Source organism: Eleutherodactylus coqui, chromosome 9 (genome assembly GCF_035609145.1).
Source record: "Eleutherodactylus coqui strain aEleCoq1 chromosome 9, aEleCoq1.hap1, whole genome shotgun sequence".
NCBI classification, from domain to species: Eukaryota; Metazoa; Chordata; class Amphibia; order Anura; family Eleutherodactylidae; genus Eleutherodactylus; species Eleutherodactylus coqui.
In genome coordinates, this window is record NC_089845.1 from 155,523,742 (window position 1) to 155,546,438 (window position 22,697).

Consider the following 22,697-nt stretch of genomic DNA (forward strand, 5'->3'; position numbering starts at 1 on the left):
CTAGACTCCGCCTCATTAGTTTATTAGTGCCGTCCCACTGCTGACCCTCGAGCTCCATCCTCCCCAGCAGAGTGGAGCTGTTCCCCGTTGTATGGGGGCAGGAGGAGCCGATTACTGATCCCCCTACAGAACGGTTCTCAGCCCTAACAAGGGGCCACTGTGGCCCTCCGTTTCTCCGCAGTCCTACTAGGGTTACACATAGCGCAATTGATGCAAATTGTCCGCCATGGAAAACGCAAAACCCATCAAAATCAGCACCATTGTGATTTTGATGCCGATCCAATTGAGCCCCCCCTCCCCCACACACACTGCGATGCCACCAGACAATCGCAGCACAATTGCATCTTCTTCTTCAGCGCTTTTCGCACGATTTTTAGCACAAAAGTCAGCAGGACTTTCTAACGTTAAAGACGCATCGCACGAAAATCGCAGGTTCGTGCTTCATGATGCGATAATAAGGAGGCTCCACAGTGCAACATGGGCGATAAAAAAGGGAACCGCAGAAGGATAGAACAGGCTACGATATTTAACCCACGCCACATCGCAGGAGGGAAATGAAACCAGTGGAGATCATCGGTTTGATATGTCTGCGTTTTCACTCACTAACACATCGCGCAATTTTATTGCAAGTGTGAAATCTGTGGCGGATCCCCGTCCCAGTCCACACTACAGGGCGGTGTTACACGCAGCGCCCCGGCATTTTTCCCACTTTTCTGCGGTATAAATTGCCGTGATCAGTCCGTTTTGCGTGATTTCTCCTGATGTTTCATCGTCACGCGCCAAGAACCATAACACTTTCTTTTTTCGTCCACATATCCGTATGAGGGCTTGTTCTTCTCAGGGCGAGTTGTATTTTTTAATTGCACCACTTTTAGGGCGATATGATGTATTAACCTTTCAGACAACCTCCGCTCATCCACCAGCTTGGGTCTCATCATTTCTGTAATACACTTGCATTACAAATGTTGTTGCTTGCTGTAAATCGCGTTTGGAGTGGCTGCCACTAGGGGTCTCCCTTCCAGCTTCTCTATAATCCACTGTCTGTCATTAGGTACAGAGCTTCCTTAGTAACGAGGACACAGGAATGTTTCCATAGCAACAGGGGGAGGGCCTATTTTCTGAGGCAGCTTTCGTCCACTGAAGGTCCATTCACAGACTCCAATTATCGCTCAAAATGTGTCCAAATAAACGTATTTGCGAGATAATTGGTACATGTAAACGCGGGCAGTCGTCGCGGTTCGCTCACTTGTCGTTTAGGGCTGTTTTTAGCTGGCATAAAGATATAGTCGTCAGGCAGTTCAAGATTTGCTCCATTTGAATTGGAATTGTTCAGTCGTTTGAGCAGCTGGAGGACATTGGAGGGGAAGGGTACCTTTCCAAACACAATGAGTACATTGTTTACACATGTCTGCTTAAGACAATGGATCTCTTCATACTAATTAAAATCCTCCAGGCCAGATCAACATACGGCCACCAGAGCAAACAACTACTACTGAGTAAAATAGAGACGACTTCAAACAATTATATTTTATGCAAAAAATGCATCAATTCATTCAGTTATTTGGCTGTTTTAGCGATAATCGTTGCATGTAAAAGGGCCTTCACACTGACAGATCTGCAGACATTGTGATAACGATCTCCACCTCTCCTACTGTTACATGTGTATGTGTGTACTTATGTTTCTGAATGCCTGAATCATCCTGTGAGGAGCGGGCATTAAGATACTGCCTCCCTGCTGAGAGACAGTGCAGTGCAACATGGGAAGTAATGGCAAGGAAGTGCAGGACAGTGAACTTCTGGCAGAATGCTATTTTTGTTCGAGAATCAGACACGCTGCAATTTTGTTTTTTACTCAAGACTGTTTTTCCACGTTTAAAGCAACAAAAAACATGTGATACACCCCTTCAAATGAATGCGTTCCATTTCCGTCTGATGTTTGGACAAAAAAAAATTGGTCTGAAAGCCAGACGGCAAAATCGGCCATGTGCATGCAGCCTAATGGGGGTTTGTAAGAAAAAGCGCGCTCTCTTTTTATACTCTGGATTTTTAAAAATGAAACATTACTTGAGCGCTACTGGCTGCGGCATGTGAGGGGTTAAACACCTGGAATTGGAGGCTTCTCCACTCTCGAAAGTTAGAGCAGAAACCCACTTCTTCTAAACCTAGATAGCCCAGGCCTCACATCGGAACACAAACCCATTCTCCCATTCTTCATAAATGGGGCTAAGATCCTAATCCCAAGGTATTGGAGGGACAGCGCCCCCCCCCCCCCCCCCCTCCATATCGGAATGGTACAAAGAGGTGAACAGGATCTGTTCCTTTGAGAGAGTCAAGGCCAAACGAGTAGGGGTCTCAATGAGATTTGAAATGTTTGGCTCTCCTTCATACATAGCCCATCTTCGCGACCCACTGCTACCCCTTGGCCAACGAGGTCTCCCTTTAACCACGCATTAGCTCATCATACACTATCGCTGTAGCCCCACCCGGCTTCCGCCCCTCGCAGGCTATTACTCGCTGTACTTTCAACAGAGCTGTCACCGTTTCCTGTTTGTTATGTATTTGATTATTTTATTTGTGATCATCCATTGTTTTTCCTGATTTCTTCTGTAACCCCCCCCCCCCCCACTTCTTTTTACCAATCAAAAATAAAGAATGTATACAAAAAAAAAAAGACCCCCACCTCTCAGTAGACAGCCGAGCCCCCGCTTTCCCAGTACTGGTCTCCCATGCTGGCCTCACCCTAGACTGCTGTGTTATGTTCACGGTGCTCTATCTGAAGGCCCCTTAGTGAACACCGTAAACTTACATATTTCTGATCACTAAAATACAATGCAAAAGTTTTTGTGTGTTTTTTTCCTCACTTTAGACATTTTTTTTGCTCGGTTTTTTCAAAACTCAACGTGTTTTCTGGTGCGTTTTTTTTCAGTAAATCAGAATACAAATTGCGTGCCGCTATTCCTATATTTGGGGTGGGGGTTACAGCGATATTGTATGAGGGGGAGGGGTTTGTGTGCCAGGGCTGCGGTGTAGTCCCAGTCCGGCCCCGATTGTGTCTAGTATGGACAATCCTCAGAGAGCCGAGTACAGCAGCAGCACAAATCTCTCCTGTCCTGATAGTTTGTTACAATGTATCAGTGCGGTAACATGTATCAGAAACCAGGATGCTTGGTTCACAGAGGCTGTCTGGACTGAATACAACTGTAGCAAACCCTCAGCTGTAAGGAGTCAGCGAGGGCCCCTCCTGAACTTCCCCATTCTCACTGGATGCCAGGACAGCTGTCTGCAACTTACTGTAGTTTTAAGAGAGGATCCGCCCCCAGGATACGATGCATGATGAGGTTCAGGAACTCCTCCGGGTCTAAGGAACAACAACAGAGACTACAATCGTATAAACAGCTATATACCAAGGAACAGTCCACAACCATACTGCTCCCATAATATACTCAGAATAGTGAGTGCAGCTCTGGGATATAATACAGGATGTAACTCAGGAGCAGTACAGGATAAGTAATGTATGTACACAGTGACTCCACCAGCAGAATAGTGAGTGCAGCTCTGGGGTATAATACAGGATGTAACTCAGGAGCAGTACAGGATAAGTAATGTATGTACACAGTGACTCCACCAGCAGAATAGTGAGTGCAGCTCTGGAGTATAATACAGGATGTAACTCAGGATCAGTACAGGATAAGTAATGTATGTACACAGTGACTCCACCAGCAGAATAGTGAGTGCAGCTCTGGAGTATAATACAGGATGTAACTCAGGAGCCGTACAGGATAAGTATTGTATGTACACACTGACTCCACCAGCAGAATAGTGAGCGCAGCTCTGGAGTATAATACAGGATGTAACTCAGGATCAGTACAGGATAAGTAATGTATGTACACAGTGACTCCACCAGCAGAATAGTGAGCGCAGCTCTGGAGTATAATACAGGATGTAACTCAGGATCAGTGCAGGATAAGTAATGTATGTACACAGTGACTCCACCAGCAGAATAGTGAGTGCAGCTCTGGAGTATAATACAGGATGTAACTCAGGATCGGTGCAGGATAAGTAATGTATGTACACAGTGACTCCACCAGCAGAATAGTGAGTGCAGCTATGGAGTATAATACAGGATGTAACTCAGGATCAATACAGGATAAGTAATGTATGTATACAGTGACTCCACCAGCAGAATAGTGAATGCAGCTCTGGAGTATAATACAGGATGTAACTCAGGATTGGTGCAGGATAAGTAATGTATGTACACAGTGACTCCACCAGCAGAATAGTGAGCGCAGCTCTGGAGTATAATACAGGATGTAACTCAGGATCGGTGCAGGATAAGTAATGTATGTACACAGTGACTCCACCAGCAGAATAGTGAGTGCAGCTCTGGAGTATAATACAAGATGTAACTCAGGATCGGTGCAGGATAAGTAATGTATGTACACAGTGACTCCACCAGCAGAATAGTGAGTGCAGCTATGGAGTATAATACAGGATGTAACTCAGGATCAATACAGGATAAGTAATGTATGTATACAGTGACTCCACCAGCAGAATAGTGAATGCAGCTCTGGAGTATAATACAGGATATAACTCAGGAGCAGTACAGGATAAGTAATGTATGTACACAGTGACTCCACTAGCAGAATAGTGAGTGCAGCTCTGGAGTATAATACACGATGTAACTCAGGATCAGTACAGGATAAGTAATGTATGTATGCAGTGACTCCACTGTGTATAGAGTAATTCTATATGTGACCTGTACAGTAGTGATCAGAGGTGATATACACTTTAAGGGCTCTTGCTTTATACCTTTCTCAGAGGTGGTGAAGCTGGGGCACTGACTCTTCTCCATCAGCTGGCAGCGCAGGTTCATCACACTGTCCGCCGACACAAAGCCTTTCCTGTGAAGAATGATTCTGGTTTAGTGCATGGAGGGAACAGCTGACCAGTAATAATACTCATCTTTCTGTTCTTGTACCACTTAAAGGACCAGTGGAGTTTATGTAAATGAAGCTTAATCATCATACAATCCTCACTCACTTGCGCAGGGGGTTGACAATTTCTTCCCTTAGGGTTTGCTGGATGTTCCCATCAGGAAGAGATGAAGGTTTGAAGAGCAGAGAATCCAGTACAGAACTACAGGAGAAGAGACTGCACAAAAAGAAACAGAAACTAATAAAGTCAATTAATTAACAGGCTAATTCTTAGTCGCTCAAGAGCTTTATCAGATAATTAGCAGATAAGGACTACATTCTATTACTACCAATAAGAACCCATTCTGTCTGTTCTAGGAAGTAAGAACATTCAGTACTATGCATGAATGTTCCGCCCCCGAGGAGCATCTCACTAAGACCCTCCCATAAGTTACCTAAGAAGTGCAACGTCCAGATAGTAAGAACTGAAAATAATATCCATTCTGAAGACACAAATAAAACACCTGCTAGAAGCCATCATGATGCTGTGAGGGGCAACATAGCCAGCAATGAGGAGCGCTTGGTTAACCCCCAACAGCCATGTTAAAATTGGAAAACCCTACTGAAAATGACACTTTTATTGTAGATTTTGAATCTATATCTCATGTAGCTATATTTGACACAGAACCCAGTCACTTTAAGTACATATTTAACCACTTAGCGACATTACAAAATTTAGCATTAATTCCAGTAAATGATATCCCCTTTTATGTTCCAGCGGCCATAACCTCTTTTCTTTTAGCAATGTAGCTGTACGGCATCTTGTATTTTGTGCGATGAGTTCCAGTTTTAATAGCCTACTGAATAACTTTATTGCATTTTCTTAATTGCTGGAAGCAGTGAAAAAAGAAGTAATTTCACTATTGTTTTGGGGGGTTATTTTTATGGCGTTCACATTGTGCAATAAATGTTGTTACCTTGATTCTACAGGTCAGAGTCTGTAGAGGTTTTATTCTGTTTTACTACTTTTGCACAATAAAAACCTTTTTTTTTTCTTAACAGAAATATTTTTGTGGTGCCACATTCCAGGACTAGGGCAGTTTTATTTTACCATCGACAGAGCTGAATGAGGGCTTAATAGTTTGCGGGACAACTTGTAGTTTTTATGGCTACTATTTTGAAGTATGTACAACTGCTTAAAGGGGTTGTCTCGCGGCAGCAAGTGGGGTTATACACTTCTGTATGGCCATATTAATGCACTTTGTAATGTACATCGTGCATTAAATATGAGCCATACAGAAGTTATTCACTTACCTGCTCCGTTGCTAGCGTCCTCGTCGCCATGGTTCCGTCTAATTTCGGGGTCTTCTTGCTTCTTTAGACGCGCTTGCGCAGATCCGTCTTCTCCCTTCGGCTCCGCTCGGCAGCATCAGCGATTTGGCTCCGCCCCCTTCTATGCATCATCGCGTAGCTCCGCCCCCGTCACGTGCCGATTCCAGCCAATCAGGAGGCTGGAACCGGCACACATCATGGGGCGGAGCTACGCAATGATGCGTACAAGGGGGCGGAGCCAAATCGCCGATGCTGCCGAGCGGAGCCGAAGGGAGAAGACGGATCTGCGCAAGCGCGTCTAAAGAAGCAAGAAGACCCCGAAATTAGACGGAACCATGGCGACGAGGACGCTAGCAACGGAGCAGGTAAGTGAATAACTTCTGTATGGCTCATATTTAATGCACGATGTACATTACAAAGTGCATTAATATGGCCATACAGAAGTGCTTAACCCCACTTGCTTTCGCGAGACAACCCCTTTAACAATTTTTTATGCCTTTTTTGGGGAACTGAGAGGATAAGAAAACTGCTATTTTAGCATTTTTGTTTCTTACACAGAATTTACCGTGCTGAATAAATGATATAATATTTTATAGTAGTATGGGGTTGTTATGGATGTGGAGATACCAATTTTGTGTCGTTTTTTTTGTTCTAATTTTTCAATATTTGAAACCTCGTTTAAGGGTAAAAAAGTTTTTTTTTTTAATAAATTTTCTGTAAAAACATTATTGAAGTGATTAGATAAGCAAGATCTAATCATTTCACTCCTTTTCTGGAAAAAGTTCCCATATATGACAATAACGGTGGCATACGCACGCACAAAAACTCGCTTGTATTTGTAACATTGCATTCCCTATGGTGTGTTCTCATGTCCGTACTTTGCAGGCGTGTGCCTGCAAAGATAGGACATGCGTGCACCATTGGGAATGCACGCATTGCTTTCAATGGAGCCGCGGTTGCTGCCGGCGGCTCCATTGAAAACGATGCTCTGTCGGCCCCCTGCATTCTTTTTCAGGGAAGGGCTTTACATATAAGCCCTTCCCTGAAAAAGATTTATTTTAGTGTAAAAAAAAAAAGTACCTCTCCACATGCGGCAGATGTTTCCTTCACCCCCGCTAGTTAAAAGAATTCCCTGCTGCTACATCTGCCACACATGACATCTGTGGTAGAGAATCCTGCTGCCGGCATCCCCGTCATTGGATTTCAGGGAAGGGCTTTAAACATAAGCCCTTCCATGAAAATCGAAATAAAATAGTGTAAAAAAAACCAAAACATACTGACCTCCCTTCAGCTGCCGGGGCTCAGCCGCGACTTCTGCCGCTGTCCCAGGCTCTGTATTTCTCAGCTATCAGCAGCCGGGAACTTTAAATCCCCGCCTGCTGGTAGCTCTGATTGTGATTGGCTGAGCGCTTCAGCTAATCACAATCAGAGCTACCAGCAGGCGGGGATTTTAAATCCCCGGCTGGTGATAGCTCAGAACTACAGAGCCGGGGACAGCGGCAGAAGTCGCGGCTGAGCCCCGGCAGGTGAGTATTTTTTTTTGTACACTATTTTAAAAGGCTTTTTCAGGGAAGGGCTTATGAAGCCCTTCCCTGAAAAGCCATTGACGGGGATGCTGGCAGCAGGATTCTCTACCGCGGCTGTCATGTGTGACAGCTGCGGTTGAGAATTGAAGAATTCCTCTGCTGCATCTGCCACAGATGTGGCAGATGTAGCAGCAGGGAATTCTTCCAACTATCGGGGGTGAAGGAAACATCTGCTGCATGCAACAGATGTGTTCTTCATGCCCGCGGGGGTCACGGCAGCGGCAGAGAGGTATGTTTTTTGTTTGTTTCCTTTACACTAAAATGTTTCGTTTTCAGGGAAGGCCTTATATGTAAAGCCCTTCCCTAAAAAAGAATGCAGGGGGTTGGCAGAGCATTGTTTTCAATGGAGCTACCGGCAGCAGCTGCGGCTCCATTGACAACAAGCACGCAGCTGTGTTCACGCGTGTTTTTCTCGTATCTAGGTGCACATGTATGTACGCACGTAAGTATGCACAAAAACACGCTCGTCTGAACCCACCCTAAGAGAGTAAGTATGCTTTCTGATTGATGCAGGGGGTGATAACATGTCTCCCCCAGGGACTGCAAGATATACAGGAGAATCCCAAAGCTTTTCTGCTGCTGGCTTGTCCCGTTCTCCTCTGCACAAAATGACTGACTGTTGACATTGTAAATTCAGTATCCCCCCCCACCCCCACACACACACACACACACACTTCAAACTGCTATAGCTTCGGTTCTGTAAGGGCTACAGAATCTTTTAGTTTTTCCGTAGTCCTGATAGAACTGGAGCTCCAGCCATTTACAGTATAAGAAGCTCTGTTCATCCAAAACTGTAATGCCCTTTTCCTGCAGAACAGAGCTTGTCCTAAACTGCTTGGAGGCTAAGCAAGGACACCCCGATACACACACAAGAGTTACCTAAAACCATCCACATACTAAGAACTGCAAAGTAATGCCTTTGAAATATTAACTAGGTTGACTCAAGTAGGAAACCAATGTTTAGTTTTCCCAGGAACCCTCATGATGTTCTGTTCTGCAGCAATGCCCCGCCCCCGAGGAGCAGGTGACAAACCAATTACTTCCTTTCAGTTACCTAAAAAGTGCAGCATCCATGTAGCAGGAATTGCAATGACCTTGAATACCCCTCATATCTCCTTCCAAAATATCCACAGCAGCAGCACCCTGCAGAGGAGGAACCTTCCCCGGTACCCTGTGGCTGTCATCTCTACCTGAAACAAAGAGAATTCCTGTAACCAGCTGCACGGCTGCATTCACATGGCTGGCAGAGCCTCTTTACAGCTGTCCTGATGTTACAGCACAGATGCTCTATAAGTTAATAGCGAGCAGCGGGTCATGCAGGACGTCTGTGGTATGGGCAAACTTACTAGGTTTTGGGCTCTCCAGGCTCTTAGGTGAACAGTCTCTACTGGACAGGAAGCGAGTGTCCGGCTGACAAGCTTTTAACTTCAAAAAAAGTCCTCGTCTTGGTGGGCAGAAGAAATACTGGTGACCCCACCAGCTGCCATCAGTGCAACCTTTGTCTTCTTCCTGTAGGACCAAGAAATGAGACATCAGCACTTATCGGACTGCGGTACTCTGGGTCTAAGTGAAAGGAGTAGGACCCTCAGCTGTACAGGAGATTTCAGGAGATACGTATGCTAGTTTTATGAGGGGCATGATGTGGTCCAATCTACATGTTGTTAAGATCATATGTACCAGCTCCACTCCAGCCATGACATCGTCTATCTGAGGCAGGTACCCCAACCAGCGGATGATCCCGAAGGCCAGCTCGTCTCCTTTATACTGGATCTGCACCAGGGAGTCCACCTCCAGGTGCCTCTCTCTAACGTTTACTTTCACCGGTTCCTCTCTCCCGGCAGGCTTCCCATCCTTCACGGGGCTCTGATGATCTACCAGTAAAAGAGACAAGAAGCTGCAGAGACGCGACGTCAACAGGATCCCCGACAAAAACTTTACAAGCAATGAACTACATGCTTCAATATGTCTGCTTGCTGTTAGTGAACGGAGACATTAAGAAGCTGTGAAACCCATCCTAATCCTGTCCAGTACTGCGCTGATACTTTGTATCCAGCCATGTACCCGCGTCACATGATCAGCTTCTGGATGTAAACAAAGGTTTTTCCATTCGCCAACAGCAGGTAAACATCTTGGAAATACACAAGAATTAAAAAAAATGTCTTAAAAAGTTGCAGAAGGTTTCAATACACAAGAATTAACCCTTTCCAATCCAGTATCGGACCTCATCCGACATGCATAATTCTCTGCATGGCTCTGATATGGGGCGAGGTCTGACACGCGTGTCTAACACTAGGACAGCGCAGCTGTTCTATATATGTATATTATAGTATGCAGGACGGCGCTGCCTGCTTCCAGTAGCACACCTGTCTGTGGGTTGTATCTGGTATTGAAGCTCAGCTCCGCTAAAGTGAATATGTCTGAGCTGCAATACCAGATAGAACCTGTGGACAGAGGAGGCGCTAAGTTTTAAATAAAACAGACAATTTTTTCTAAACCTGCACAAGTAACATCACTCCTTAAGGAGAGCACCAAAAAGGTGAATGAGGAGACTTACAAGGCCATGCATGCTCCTCTGGGAAATATGTAAATAAGGATGATGGAACAATACCTCTGCAGCGCCACCTATTGGATGGCAACATTCCTACAAATCAATGCCTGACCCTTTCTACAGGTCTTATATTGGTTTTCAATTACCAATCATTGCTCTAAAGACCTGTAGAAAGGCTCGGACATTGATTTGAAGGAATGCTGCCATCCAATAGGTGGCGCTGCAGAGGTATTGTTCCAGCTTCCTTATTTGCATATCATGTCATGTGATGCTGGTACAGTGCACCGCGGGAAGAATGAAGCAGAAGTAGGCTATGGGACCCTCAATGACAGCCGCTCTATTAGTACAAGCAGCACTGAGAGAAGGCAGCCCAAGTCGTAAAGTCCCATTACCGGCTTATGACTTTGCATCTGTTCTGCTTTGCACCTTACCAGGATGGATCACATTATTGAACCCGTTTGCAGGGGGGTAAATGCGCCGGACCGCTGTGACATCAGATGATTTCTTACAGAAACTGACTGATGCGATTCACGCCGCCAGCACATTTACTAATGTGAGGACCGTGCTGGCTGACAGGGTCGGTGGCTGCCGTATGTGTTTACGGCCGTGTACGCTCCCCTCCGGGAAACTAATGAAGTTGTGGTGGCGGCTGGGAACACTTGTAGAGCTGCAGCGGCTGGGAATTCTGAAGCAGAACCACAGTGGCCAATGAAAAGCCTGTTTTTGCAGTCAGGGGGCGGGCTCAAGGAGATTTAAAAAAATAAAAAAGGAAAAATGCTCCAGATACCGGCCTCCTCTATTGGCTCCCACCTTCTGTCTGCCATATTATTGGCTCTGCAGACGCGGCTGGGGGCGGAGTCAGCACAGCGGGAATACTGTGTGCTCTCTGCTTGAAGCAGCGTGGCGCTGCGGCTGGCATTATAATAAATAAAACAATTTAACAATTCTTTAAAAAAAAAAAGGATAAATTAATTACATTTGATTAATTGCCCAGCCCTACTTCCAGGCAGAGCTTAGCGGCGGACAATGCCTGGCCTTAGCCATTCCAATGCTAAGAGTAGGGATTGGCCACACAACAGTCACGTGATGTGATCACACTACCCAGAGGTGAGCTGGGGTAACAAGGGGAACGAAATGGGTGGATATGGGCTGCTTTTTAAAATTTTACTGCAGAAAAAGGGGCAATATTGAGCAGCGGCATTATTACTCGGGGGGGACTATTCCAAGAAGGGGACATGTGGGGGGCACTATTCCCGTGAAAAGACACAAAGGGTGTGGCTTAGTGTAAAGGGTGCAGCCAAACATAATTAAAAGTTCTTCTCTTCACTGTTGGTGTGAGGTACCTGGGGTCGCGTTTTCCTCCTTCACTATGGAGTCCAGGGGAATTTTCAACAACTCGCTTGATGGGGCTTCCTCCTGCCAAGCGGGAAGCAGAGATGAACACAGTAAAAGCAGATACAAAGTATTTATACCCCCTGTCCCTTCTTTCCTTATCGTTCTCATAGGTGAAGGTACATTATGTAAACCATATACTACGGTGTAGTGAAAGCTGAATTTGAATTACTGGTGACAGGAAAACAACTACAATATATTTGACCTAAATGAAAAACCACCATCTCCATTGTAAAGTCTTGCGGAGGCAGCATCATGATGTGAAGGCACTTTGCTGCAGCCGATTCTCAAAAAGGTTTGTAAAGAAAGAAAGTAAATGCAGCAAGTTTCCACAACATCCTTGAGGAAAACCTGGCGAGAGAACTGTCACCAGCAGGAAAACCTGCTGCAGCGCGCAAGAGAACTGTCACCTGCAGGAAAACCTGCTGCAGTATGCAAGAGGACTGTCACCAGCAGGAAAACATGCTGCAGCCTGCAAGATGACTGTAACCTGCTGCAGTCTGCAAGAGAACTATCACCTGCAGGAAAACCTGTTGCAGTATGCAAGAGGACTGTAACCTGCAGGAAAACCTGTTGCAGTATGCAAGAGGACTGTAACCTGCAGGAAAACCTGCTGCAGTCTGCAAGAGAACTGTCACCAGCAGGAAAACCTGCTGCAGCACGCAAGAGAACTGTCACCAGCAGGAAAACCTGCTGCAGCCTGCAAGATGACTGTAACCTGCTGCAGTCTGCAAGAGGACTGTAACCTGCAGGAAAACCTGTTGCAGCCTGCAAGAGGACTGTAACCTGCAGGAAAACCTGTTGCAGCCTGCAAGAGGACTGTCACCAGCAGGAAAACCTGTTGCAGCCTGCAAGAGGACTGTCACCAGCAGGAAAACCTGCTGCAGCCTGCAAGAGAACTGTAACCTGCTTCAGTCTGCAAGAGAACTGTCACCAGCAGGAAAACCTGCTGCAACCTGCCAGAAAACAGTCACCTGCAGGAAAACCTGCTGCAGCCTGCAAGATGACTGTAACCTGCTGCAGTCTGCAAGAGAACTTTCACCAGCAGGAAAACCTGCTGCAGCCTGCAAGATGACTGTAACCTGCTGCAGTCTGCAAGATGACTGTAACCTGCTGCAGTCTGCAAGAGAACTGTCACCAGCAGGAAAACCTCGTGCAGCATGTAAGAGAACTGTCACCTGCAGGAAAACCTGTTGCAGCCTGCAAGAGGACTGTCACCTGCAGGAAAGCCTGCTGCAGCCTGCAAGAGGACTGTCACCTGCAGGAAAACCTGCTGCAACCTGCAAGAGGACTGTCACCTGCAAGGAAACCTGCAAGAAAACTGTCACCTGCAGGGAAACCTGCTGCAGCCTGCAAGAGGACTGTCACCTGCAAGGAAACCTGCTGCAACCTGCAAGAAAACAGTCACCTGCAGGAAAACCTGCTGCAGCCTGCAAGAGGTCTGTCACCTGCAAGGAAACCTGCAAGAAAACTGTCACCTGCAGGGAAACCTGCTGCAGCCTGCAAGAAAACAGTCACCTGCAGGGAAACCTGCTGCAGCCTGCAAGAAAACAGTCACCTGCAGGGAAACCTGCTGCAGCCTGCAAGAAAACTGTCACCTGCAGCGAAACCTGCTGCAGTCAGGAAAAGAACTGTCACCTGCAGGGAAACCCGCTGCAGCCTGCAAGAGGACTGTAAAGAAAGAGGGTGAAATACCTACAACAAAATACTATGACATCCTGGAGGAAAACCTGCTGCAGCCTCAAAGAGAATTGTCACCTGAGAAATTAATTTTCAAACAGGACAACCACTAATTTATATAATAGATTCTGATGAAGATATCCAATTCCAAGTGAAAACTTGTGGCAGGACTTGATAACAAATCTGTCACTGATGTCACGAGCGTCTGGTCAGGAAGCAAACTAATAAAGATTCAGGTTTTACTTCCTGTTTTGCTTCCTTTTTCGTTTGCAAAATCATAAGCCACATGTAATATCAGCAGATTCCTGCAAAGTCTGCACATACAGCAGCACATAGCCGTAGAGATGAGCAGGTGGTCAGACACGGAACCCATAGAAAGGTGATTCTACAACACAAGTCCATGCAGGTGGGAGGGAGGAACCTAATCAGCCGCCCCCCAAGCTTCTCAATGCTTGTGTTTGTACATGACACCACACTATCCAGAAAGCTAAATGGAAAGTAAAAATATCTTTCTTTACTCAAATGCCTACAGAGAGAAAGTGGGTTCTATCGCGAGTTGGATCCATACCTATTTTGCACGGTCATCTCATTTTACATAGGGCCGCCTTCTATGCAAGCCTCACAAACAACACTGCTGACAAATTAATAACAGCACTACACTTGTGTCTAAAGTCATACCCATAACCCAGTGGTAGCTCTCAAAGAAGAAAATCTGGGACCATTACATATTAACTGAATTACATCCTAGAATACGGAAGGAAGCCGCAGAGGAAATTGCTGAACCACTTGTCGTAATCTTTGAAAATACCCGGAGAACAGGAGAAGTCCCAGAAGATTGGAAAAGAGCAAATATTGTCCCTATCTTAAAAAAATGGAAGAAGGTGGATCCAGGAAACTACAGGCCTGTGAGCCTGACTTCTATACTGGGAAAGATCTTTGAACAAATCATTATGAATGCTAGTACTTGGATGAGAATGGAGTAATTAACCAGAGCCAGCATGGGTTTGTAACAAACAAGTCATGCCAAACGGATCTAATTTCCTTCTATGATAGTATCACTGACTGGGTTGATCAGGGAAATGCGGTGGATAAAGTATATCTTGACTTTAGTAAAGCATTTGATAAAGTATCTCATACTATACTTATTGAAAAATGACCAAATATGGGATTGACAAGGCAACTGTTAGGTGGATTCACAACTGGCTGAGTGATCGTACTCAAAGAGTGGTCATAAATAGCTGCACATCCAAGTGGAAGAATGTATCAAGGGGGGTACTACAAGGCTCTGTCCTAGGCCCAGTGTTGGTCAACATTTTTATAAATGATCTAGAGGAGGGAATTGATGGGAAACTGATCAAATCTGCTGACGACATAAAGCTAGGAGGGATAGCTAACACTAGGGAAGAGAGGGAGTATTCAAAAAGACCTAGAAAAGCTTGAACAGTGGGCGGCGACTAACAGAATGGTATTTGACAAGGAAAAATACAATGTACTACATCTGGGCAAGGAAAATAAAAAAAAAGCACATACAGAATGGGAGGACATGGGAAAAAGACTTGGGTATACTAATAAATCACAGACTGAACATGAGTCAACAATGCGATGCAGCAGCAAAAAAATAAACACAATTTTGAGATGTATTAAGAGAAGCATAGAGTCTAGATCACGTGAGGTCATTATCCCCCTCTACTCTTCCTTAGTCAGACCTCATCTGGAATACTGTGTCCAGTTATGGGCAACCCAACTAAGAAAGCACATTGACAAATTGGCACAAGTTCAGAGAAGAGTCAGCAGGATGATGAGCGGTCTGCAATTCATGTCCTATGAGGAACGGTTAAAGGATCTGGGAATGTTTAGCTTGCAGAAGAGAAGGCTGAGAGGAGACTTAATAGCGGTCTACAAATATCTGAAGGGCTGTCACAGTGCAGAGGGATCAGCCCTATTCTCATCTGCACAAGGAAAGACCAGAAGCAATGGGATGAAACTGAAAGGGAGGAGACACAGATTAGATATTAGACAGTGAGGGGGATCAATGAGTGGAACAGGTTACCACGGGAGGTGGTGAGTTCTCCTTCAATGGGAGTCTTCAAACAGAGGTGGACAGACATCTGTCTGGGATGATTTAGTGAATCCTGCATTATGCAGAGGGTTGGACCTGATGACCCCGGAGGTCCCTTCCAACTCTACAATTCTGAGTCATCGCTTGCCAGGACTGTGTAGTTGTGAAAGGTGCTTAGACTGTCAAAGATATATATTGATAGCTGTCATGCACCTAGATCCTCTATTACATAAGCTGCCAATGACCTCCTTACCGGTAAGACTTCAACGAAGCCCGTAGCTGCTTGATTACTTGAGAAAACAACTATTCCTCGCTTTAAAGAGTCCTCAACAAAGAACATAACCTTGTCCCCGGGATTCACCGAACCGCTCAATGTGGATCCGGCATCATCTGGTGGGGGGGCCCCGGAGAAAATGACCTTATTAAAAGGTAAGAGGAGGCCGCTGCTCTTCCTACATTTGAAGAATGTCACTCCTTTATAAGAGCCGTCCATGTTACCACGACCTTCACCTTCACCCTGTGAAACAAACAGCACAATGTCAAAAAACAAAAGCCAGTTCCCTCCCAGCCTAAAACCAGTTTTAACCCTACATCTCCCAAGCCTAAGGTCAACTCTAGTCCTGTGCCTGTTCCTCCCGAGCCTAAAGCCAACCCTAACCTTGAACCTATCCTCCTGAGCCTAAATGTGAACCCTAACCCTGCAACTATTCCTCCCAAAGCTAAAGCTAACCCTAACCCTGCACCTATTCCTTCTGAGCCTAAAGCCAACCCTAACCCTGCAACTATTCCTCCCAAAGCTAAACCTAACCCTAACCCTGTACCTATTCCTTCCGAACCTAATGTGAACCCTAACCCTGTACCTATTCCTTGAGCCTAAAGCCAACCCTAACCCTGCACCTATTCCTCCCGAGGAGAAAGCTAACCCTAACCCTGCACCTATTCCTCCTGAGGCTAAAGCTAACCCTAACCCTAACCCTAACCCTGCACCTATTTCTCCCAAGCCTAAATGTGAACCCTAACCCTGTTTCTATTCCTTCCAAACCTAATGTGAACCCAAACCCTGTACCTATTCCTTCTGAGCCTAAAGCCAACCCTTACCCTGTACCAATTCCTTCTGAGCCTAAAGCCAACCCTAACTCTGTACCTGTTCTTCCCAAGCCTAAAGTCAACCCTAATCCTGTACCTATTCCTCCCAAGCCTAAATCCAACCCTAACCCTGTACCTATTCCTCCCAAGCCTAAGGCCAACCCTAACCCTGTACCTAATCTTCCCAAGCCTAAAGTCAACCCTAACCCTGTACCTATTCTTCCTGAGCCTAAAGCCCTAACCCTACACAGAGTCCTGCTCAGCCTAAAGCCAACCCTAACCCTACACCTAGTCCTCTCCAGCCTACAGCCAATCCTAACCCTACACAGAGTCCTGTTCAGCCTAAAGCCAACCCTACACCTAGTCCTCTCCAGCCTACAGCCAATCCTAACCCTACACTGAGTCCTCCCCAGCCTGAAGCCAACCCTAACCCTACACTGAGTCATCCCTAGTCTAAGCCAACCCTAACCCTTCACCTATTCCTCCCGAGTCTAACACCAATCCAAAATTTATGCCTGAAAAAACAACTCGTCTTTATCGACCTATATCCCAAATAATTCTACTTAAGCGCAGCATCAAGTCAACCCTAACCCTACACCTCCCCAGCCAAACCTGATTCTACTCTACCCTAACACTACCTGTCAATAGCATCACTAGGCTCCAGCCTAAATAACCATTGTTGCCTCAATGATAGTACTGTGCCCTCACCTACAGCAACATCCATGCCCACTAGTGGTAATCCTACACCATCCCTCACGTGGAGCCAGGCTGGTGTCGTCTATAGCCGGCTCCATAGCTCTGCAATCATTCACCATTGGAGACTACTTCCTGTGAATGAGAGGCGTGACCCAGACTATACATTATGTTATAGATCTATTATATTATGCTGCACTCATATTAGTAGGAAACTACCATGTAATACTCATCATTTGTAGCCATCACCCACCTCAAGCTCTACTCCAAAGTACACGGGGGGCAGTAGGGTGCTGGTATCCAGGGTATTGCCCACATAATGGATTAATGCAGGGAAGAGTTTCTGCTCGTGCTCCACCAGGACCCTCTGGCCGACCTCGGCCTGCACGGCTTGCTCCAGAAGACCCCTCTCCAGGAAGCAGTTGAGTCTCTCGGTGGAGTTGTGGATGGCCAGGAGAAGGGCGGCTTGTCTCTGGCTTAGAGGGTGTAAAACGTTGACATCTACGTCTATCAGGATGTTCTCCTCGATGACGGTGACGCTGAGGGACGGAGCCGGGTCCTGGTCCCCAGTCACCCTCTGGAGATAGGACTCCTCGCTCATGCAGCACAGTCTGCCGGACTCCACCGTCCGAGAGCCCACCGGGATCTTCTCCATCAAGATGAAGTACATGAGGAAGTCATCCACCTCTCTGCCCACCTGGGCCATGTTGTCCCTCCGGGCCGCCCAGGGGTCCTGCAGATGGCGGACAGACGACCGCTCGGTCTTTACCTGCAGAGAAAACTTTCACGGGTCACTAAAGAGATCTTGTGTGTCAGTAATTCCCATAATCCCGCAGCGCTGCCATAGAACATAATCCCCCACCGGCTCTGAGCAAGACGTAATCAGGGAGCGGTATGAGAAGATAAGACCCGACTGTCCCTGATACTTGGGGAGCGGCCAAACCCCAAGTCACCCTGAGACACCGACCACGAGAATGTAGCAGGGCTGAGCTTGTCATGTGTTATCTGGGGGTTACATGGGACTGCAGGTCACATCTACTACATTATCTGTGGGGTTACATAGGACTGCAGGTCACATCTACTACATTATCTGTAGTGTTACATAGGACTGCAGGTCACATCTACTATATCTGTGGTGTTACATAGGACTGCAGCTCACATCTACTACATTATCTGTGGGGTTACATAGGACTGCAGGTCACATCTACTACATTATCTGTAGTGTTACATAGGACTGCAGCTCACATCTACTACATTATCTGTAGTGTTACATAGGACTGCGGCTCACATCTACTATATCTGTGGGGTTACATGGGACTGCAGCTCACATCTACTACATTATCTGTACTCCAGAGAGGTATCACTGTGTTATCTCTGGGGTTACATAGGACTGCAGGTCACATCTACTACATTCTCTGTGGGGTTACATAGGACTGCAGCTCACATCTACTACATTATCTGTAGGGTTACATAGGACTGAAGGTCACATCTACATTATCTGTAGGGTTACATAGGACTGCGGGTCACATCACTACATTCTCTGTGGTGTTACATAGGACTGCAGCTCACATCTACTACATTATCTGTAGGGTTACATAGGACTGCAGCTCATATCTACTACATTATCTGTAGTGTTACATAGGACTGCAGCTCATATCTACTACATTATCTGTGGGGTTACATAGGACTGCAGGTCACATCTACTACATTCTCTGTACACTACGCAGCAGTACAGCTCTGCTACATCTGTAACCGGAGCCGAGGCGGTGTGCGGGGCTTCCCGTATAACATCGCAGCGCCCCCCGCCGTCTCCATATTCTGGGGGGTTCAGTTACTTTGTGTCTTCATTATCTTATATTCTATGACTGGCGCTCACCGCCAGCCACAAACACCTGCCAGCTCTGCAAGGACTACAAGTCCCAGAGTGTCCGCACAGCACCAGTACTGCACGTCCCTGTACTTCCTGACAGCCCTCTAACAAGACTGCAAGTCCCAGCAGATTACAGGGGGACTACAAGGCTCAGCAGTGCCGCTGGCAGCTGTGTATACTGTATATGGGGTACTCACCGTCCAGCAGGTGGAGCAGACCCCCGAGCTGTACAGGCCTGCGGTGAGGGGGGAGGAGCTCAGGCCTGTCACCGGCTGGAGGTGGGCTGCCCCTCCCTGCAGGGAGGTGGAACTGCAACTACAACCTCCCCCAGAGACAGCCCTGCCATACTGCAGGCATGTGTGATACAGTCTGCTGAGCTGCTGTATCTAATCCTATCATGTGTGATACTGCCTGCTGAGCTGTGTATCTAACCCTATCAGGTGTAATACAGTCTGCTGAGCTGTGTATCTAACCCTATCAGGTGTAATACAGTCTGCTGAGCTGTGTATCTAAGCCTATCATGTGTGATACTGTCTGCTGAGCCGTGTATCTAATCCTATCATGTGCGATACTGTCTGCTGAGCCGTGTATCTAACCCTATCATGTGTAATACTGTCTGCTGAGCTGTGTATCTAACCCTATCATGTGTAATACTGTCTGCTGAGCTGTGTATCTAACCCTATCATGTGCGATACTGTCTGCTGAGCTGTGTATCTAACCCTATCATGTGCGATACTGTCTGCTGAGCTGTGTATCTAATCCCATCATGTGTGATACTGCCTGCTGAGCTGCTGTATCTAACCCTATCCTGTGTGATACTGCCTGCTGTATCTAATCCTATCATGTGTGATACTGAGTTGAGCTGTGTATCTAATCCCATCATGTGTGATACTGTCTGCTGAGCTGCTGTATCTAACCCTATCCTGTGTGATACTGTCTGCTGTATCTAATCCCATCATCTGTGATACTGCCTGCTGAGCTGCTGTATCTAAGCCCGCTCTCACACGGCGTTCGGTCGGTTCAGGGTCTCCATCTGCCTGTTGTGATAAAGCTCGTCTATTACTCCCCTATTGAGTTCCATGAGGTTTCAGTTCACACCCTGAGAGCCGATGGAGGCCTCAGTTCGCTTCCATTCTGTCAGATTTCAGGTTTTTATGGAAAAACACATCTGCAGAGCGCGCTATGATCACTTCTCAAACAGCGACACCCAACGGAGTGGAAGCGGAAGGCATTTAGATCAACGCAGCAAAAAAAGCCATCCGTTTTTTTCCCATTTTATTTGTTTTTTTTTTCCTCCAAGAACGGAACAGAGCGATGGAACCCTGAAGGCCCCTCAGGCGGACGTCACACTGGTGAGCGCCCTATGGGGCCGTGAATCACGCTCGCCCGTATCACACCCGCCATCAATGTGAATTCCATGTCAGACCAGCCTTGCATCACTTCGGGGATGTAACGATCCCGACGATCACAGAGTTTCTGCCATTGTTTTCAGTGGGAGACCTCGCTGCAGCCGGCGACGGGAGACCTCGCTGCAGCCGGTGATGGGAGACCTCGCTGCAGCCGGTGATGGGAGACCTCGCTGCAGCCGGCGACGGGAGACCTCGCTGCAGCCGGTGATGGGAGACCTCGCTGCGGCCGGCGACGGGAGACCTCGCTGCGGCCGGCGACGGGAGACCTCGCTGCGGCCGGCGATGCGAGACGAAGGCGCACGTGAATATTGCCCGTGTGAACGTACGCTTACTGGGTTATCATGGTACACGACCAGCGGAGCTCAGCATATGACATGGAGTGATGGCGGAGCAGCGTACAGCCGGACACATAGCGCCTCTCAGGGCCACCAACCGTCCAGAAATTCATGGACGGTCCGTAAAAATATGAATATTTTGATCGGGTCATTATGGCTGTAATTATCCGTCCTGCAGTCGGCCATCACTGTGAGCCTTCATTATGGTTTTCCAGTATGTCCGTGAAGTTGTCCAGGAAAACACTAGATTCTGGTTGGCAGCGCCCTCCTTTACCAAAACCATCCAGCAGTACAACCATCCTGGTCACTCCTAGCAACCAATCAGAGGGCAGATTTCATCTCTTACACTGCTTAGGTAAAATGAAAGCAGCGCTGTGATTGGTTGCCATAGTCTTCCTCATAGATGAGGCCTGCAGAGATTGGCAGTTTCTATGACAACCTAGTACTAAGTAAACAAGCCATAGGGCTATTGTCATCTCTGGCTCACCATCTAGTTAGAGGCCATGGTGGTCCCTATGAGGGGTTTAAGGAGCCGGTCAGGCCCCCACAGCGACATAAACTAAGGGCCCGTTTACACGGCCAATAGATCGTTCAGATTCCTGCGTCCAGCAAGAATCTACATGATTACGGTTCAGGTTACACGCACAGAACTGCAGCGAGGACTATACCCTGCACCCATCACAGTCATTTCTGAGGAAGGGGCTGCGTCCCCAAAACGAGGAAAATATTGGCTATTATTTTAAACCTTTGATAAAGATGAACCGGACAGAAACTGCCGACCGAATATCATGTGTAGAGAGTTACTTCTCCAGGTCCTCAAATGTATTCCTTTCAATCGAGTACCCTGTTGTACCTCCTCTAGCTTGGATATAAGATGTGATACAGGGGGTGAATTGAGTCTCTAGTATCTTGTACCGCCTCTAGCTTGGATACAACGTCATACGGGGGGCCATGGAGGCTTTAGTACCCTGTTGTACCGCCTCTAGCTTGGATACAAGATGTGATACGGTGGGCCATGGAGGCTCTAGTACCCTGTTGTACCGCCTCTAGCTTGGATACAACGTCATACGGGGGGCCATGGAGGCTTTAGTACCCTGTTGTACCGCCTCTAGCTTGGATACAAGATGTGATACGGTGGGCCATGGAGGCTCTAGTTCCCTGTTGTACCACCTCTAGCTTAGATACAATATGTGATACGGGCGGGCATGGAGGCTTTAGTACCCTGTTGTACTGCCTCTAGCTTGGATACAAGATGTGATACGGTGGGCCATGGAGGCTCTAGTACCCTGTTGTACCGCCTCTAGCTTAGATATAATATGTGATACAAGCAGGCATGGAGGCTTTAGTACCCTGTTGTACCGACTCTGGTTTGGATACATGTTTATTTGGCAATAAATCTGGTGACCAGGCAGCCACAGAGGTGTGACAATGTTGTGGGGGCTCCTGGGACCCCCTTGTGTATGCGGCCGAGCATTATCCTGATGCCTCTTGGCTGCCATAAGAGGAACACATGTGGCTGCAGGATATCGCTGAGCTGTCATTGTCCCTCGTACCACTACTAGGGGTGACCGACTGTCGTATGCGATGGCCCCCCCAGATCATCCCACCAGCAGGGGGCAGTGTGCTGCTCCACAGCAAAAGCAGGATTGAGGCGCTCACACCGAGGTCTCCAGAGACCAACACGGCCGTCATCAGTGCCCAAACTAAACCGAGACTAATCGCTGAAGATAACCCAGTGGCCCCATCACCCCCTAACAGTCTGATCAGATGCTCCTCTTTACTGGTGGTCTGTTG

At 47.0% G+C, this 22,697-nt stretch overlaps 1 protein-coding gene across 1 annotated transcript in view; it reads right to left on the reverse strand.

Moving 5' to 3' along the window:
- Positions 1-19,437, reverse strand: part of LOC136578574 (ubiquitin carboxyl-terminal hydrolase CYLD-like) — a 32,690-nt gene extending 13,253 nt beyond the window's left edge. Inside the window, exons 1-10 of the mRNA XM_066578716.1 lie at positions 19,357-19,437; positions 17,543-18,058; positions 15,764-16,027; positions 11,723-11,795; positions 9,509-9,702; positions 9,178-9,340; positions 8,886-9,021; positions 5,041-5,151; positions 4,810-4,901; positions 3,292-3,358 (exon numbers count right to left, since the gene is read on the reverse strand). Of these exons, the coding sequence (XP_066434813.1) occupies positions 3,292-3,358; positions 4,810-4,901; positions 5,041-5,151; positions 8,886-9,021; positions 9,178-9,340; positions 9,509-9,702; positions 11,723-11,795; positions 15,764-16,027; positions 17,543-17,995 (1,553 nt within the window). The 5' untranslated portion in view covers positions 17,996-18,058; positions 19,357-19,437. The remainder of the gene's footprint in view (positions 1-3,291; positions 3,359-4,809; positions 4,902-5,040; positions 5,152-8,885; positions 9,022-9,177; positions 9,341-9,508; positions 9,703-11,722; positions 11,796-15,763; positions 16,028-17,542; positions 18,059-19,356) is intronic.
- Between the last annotated feature and the right edge of the window lie 3,260 nt (positions 19,438-22,697).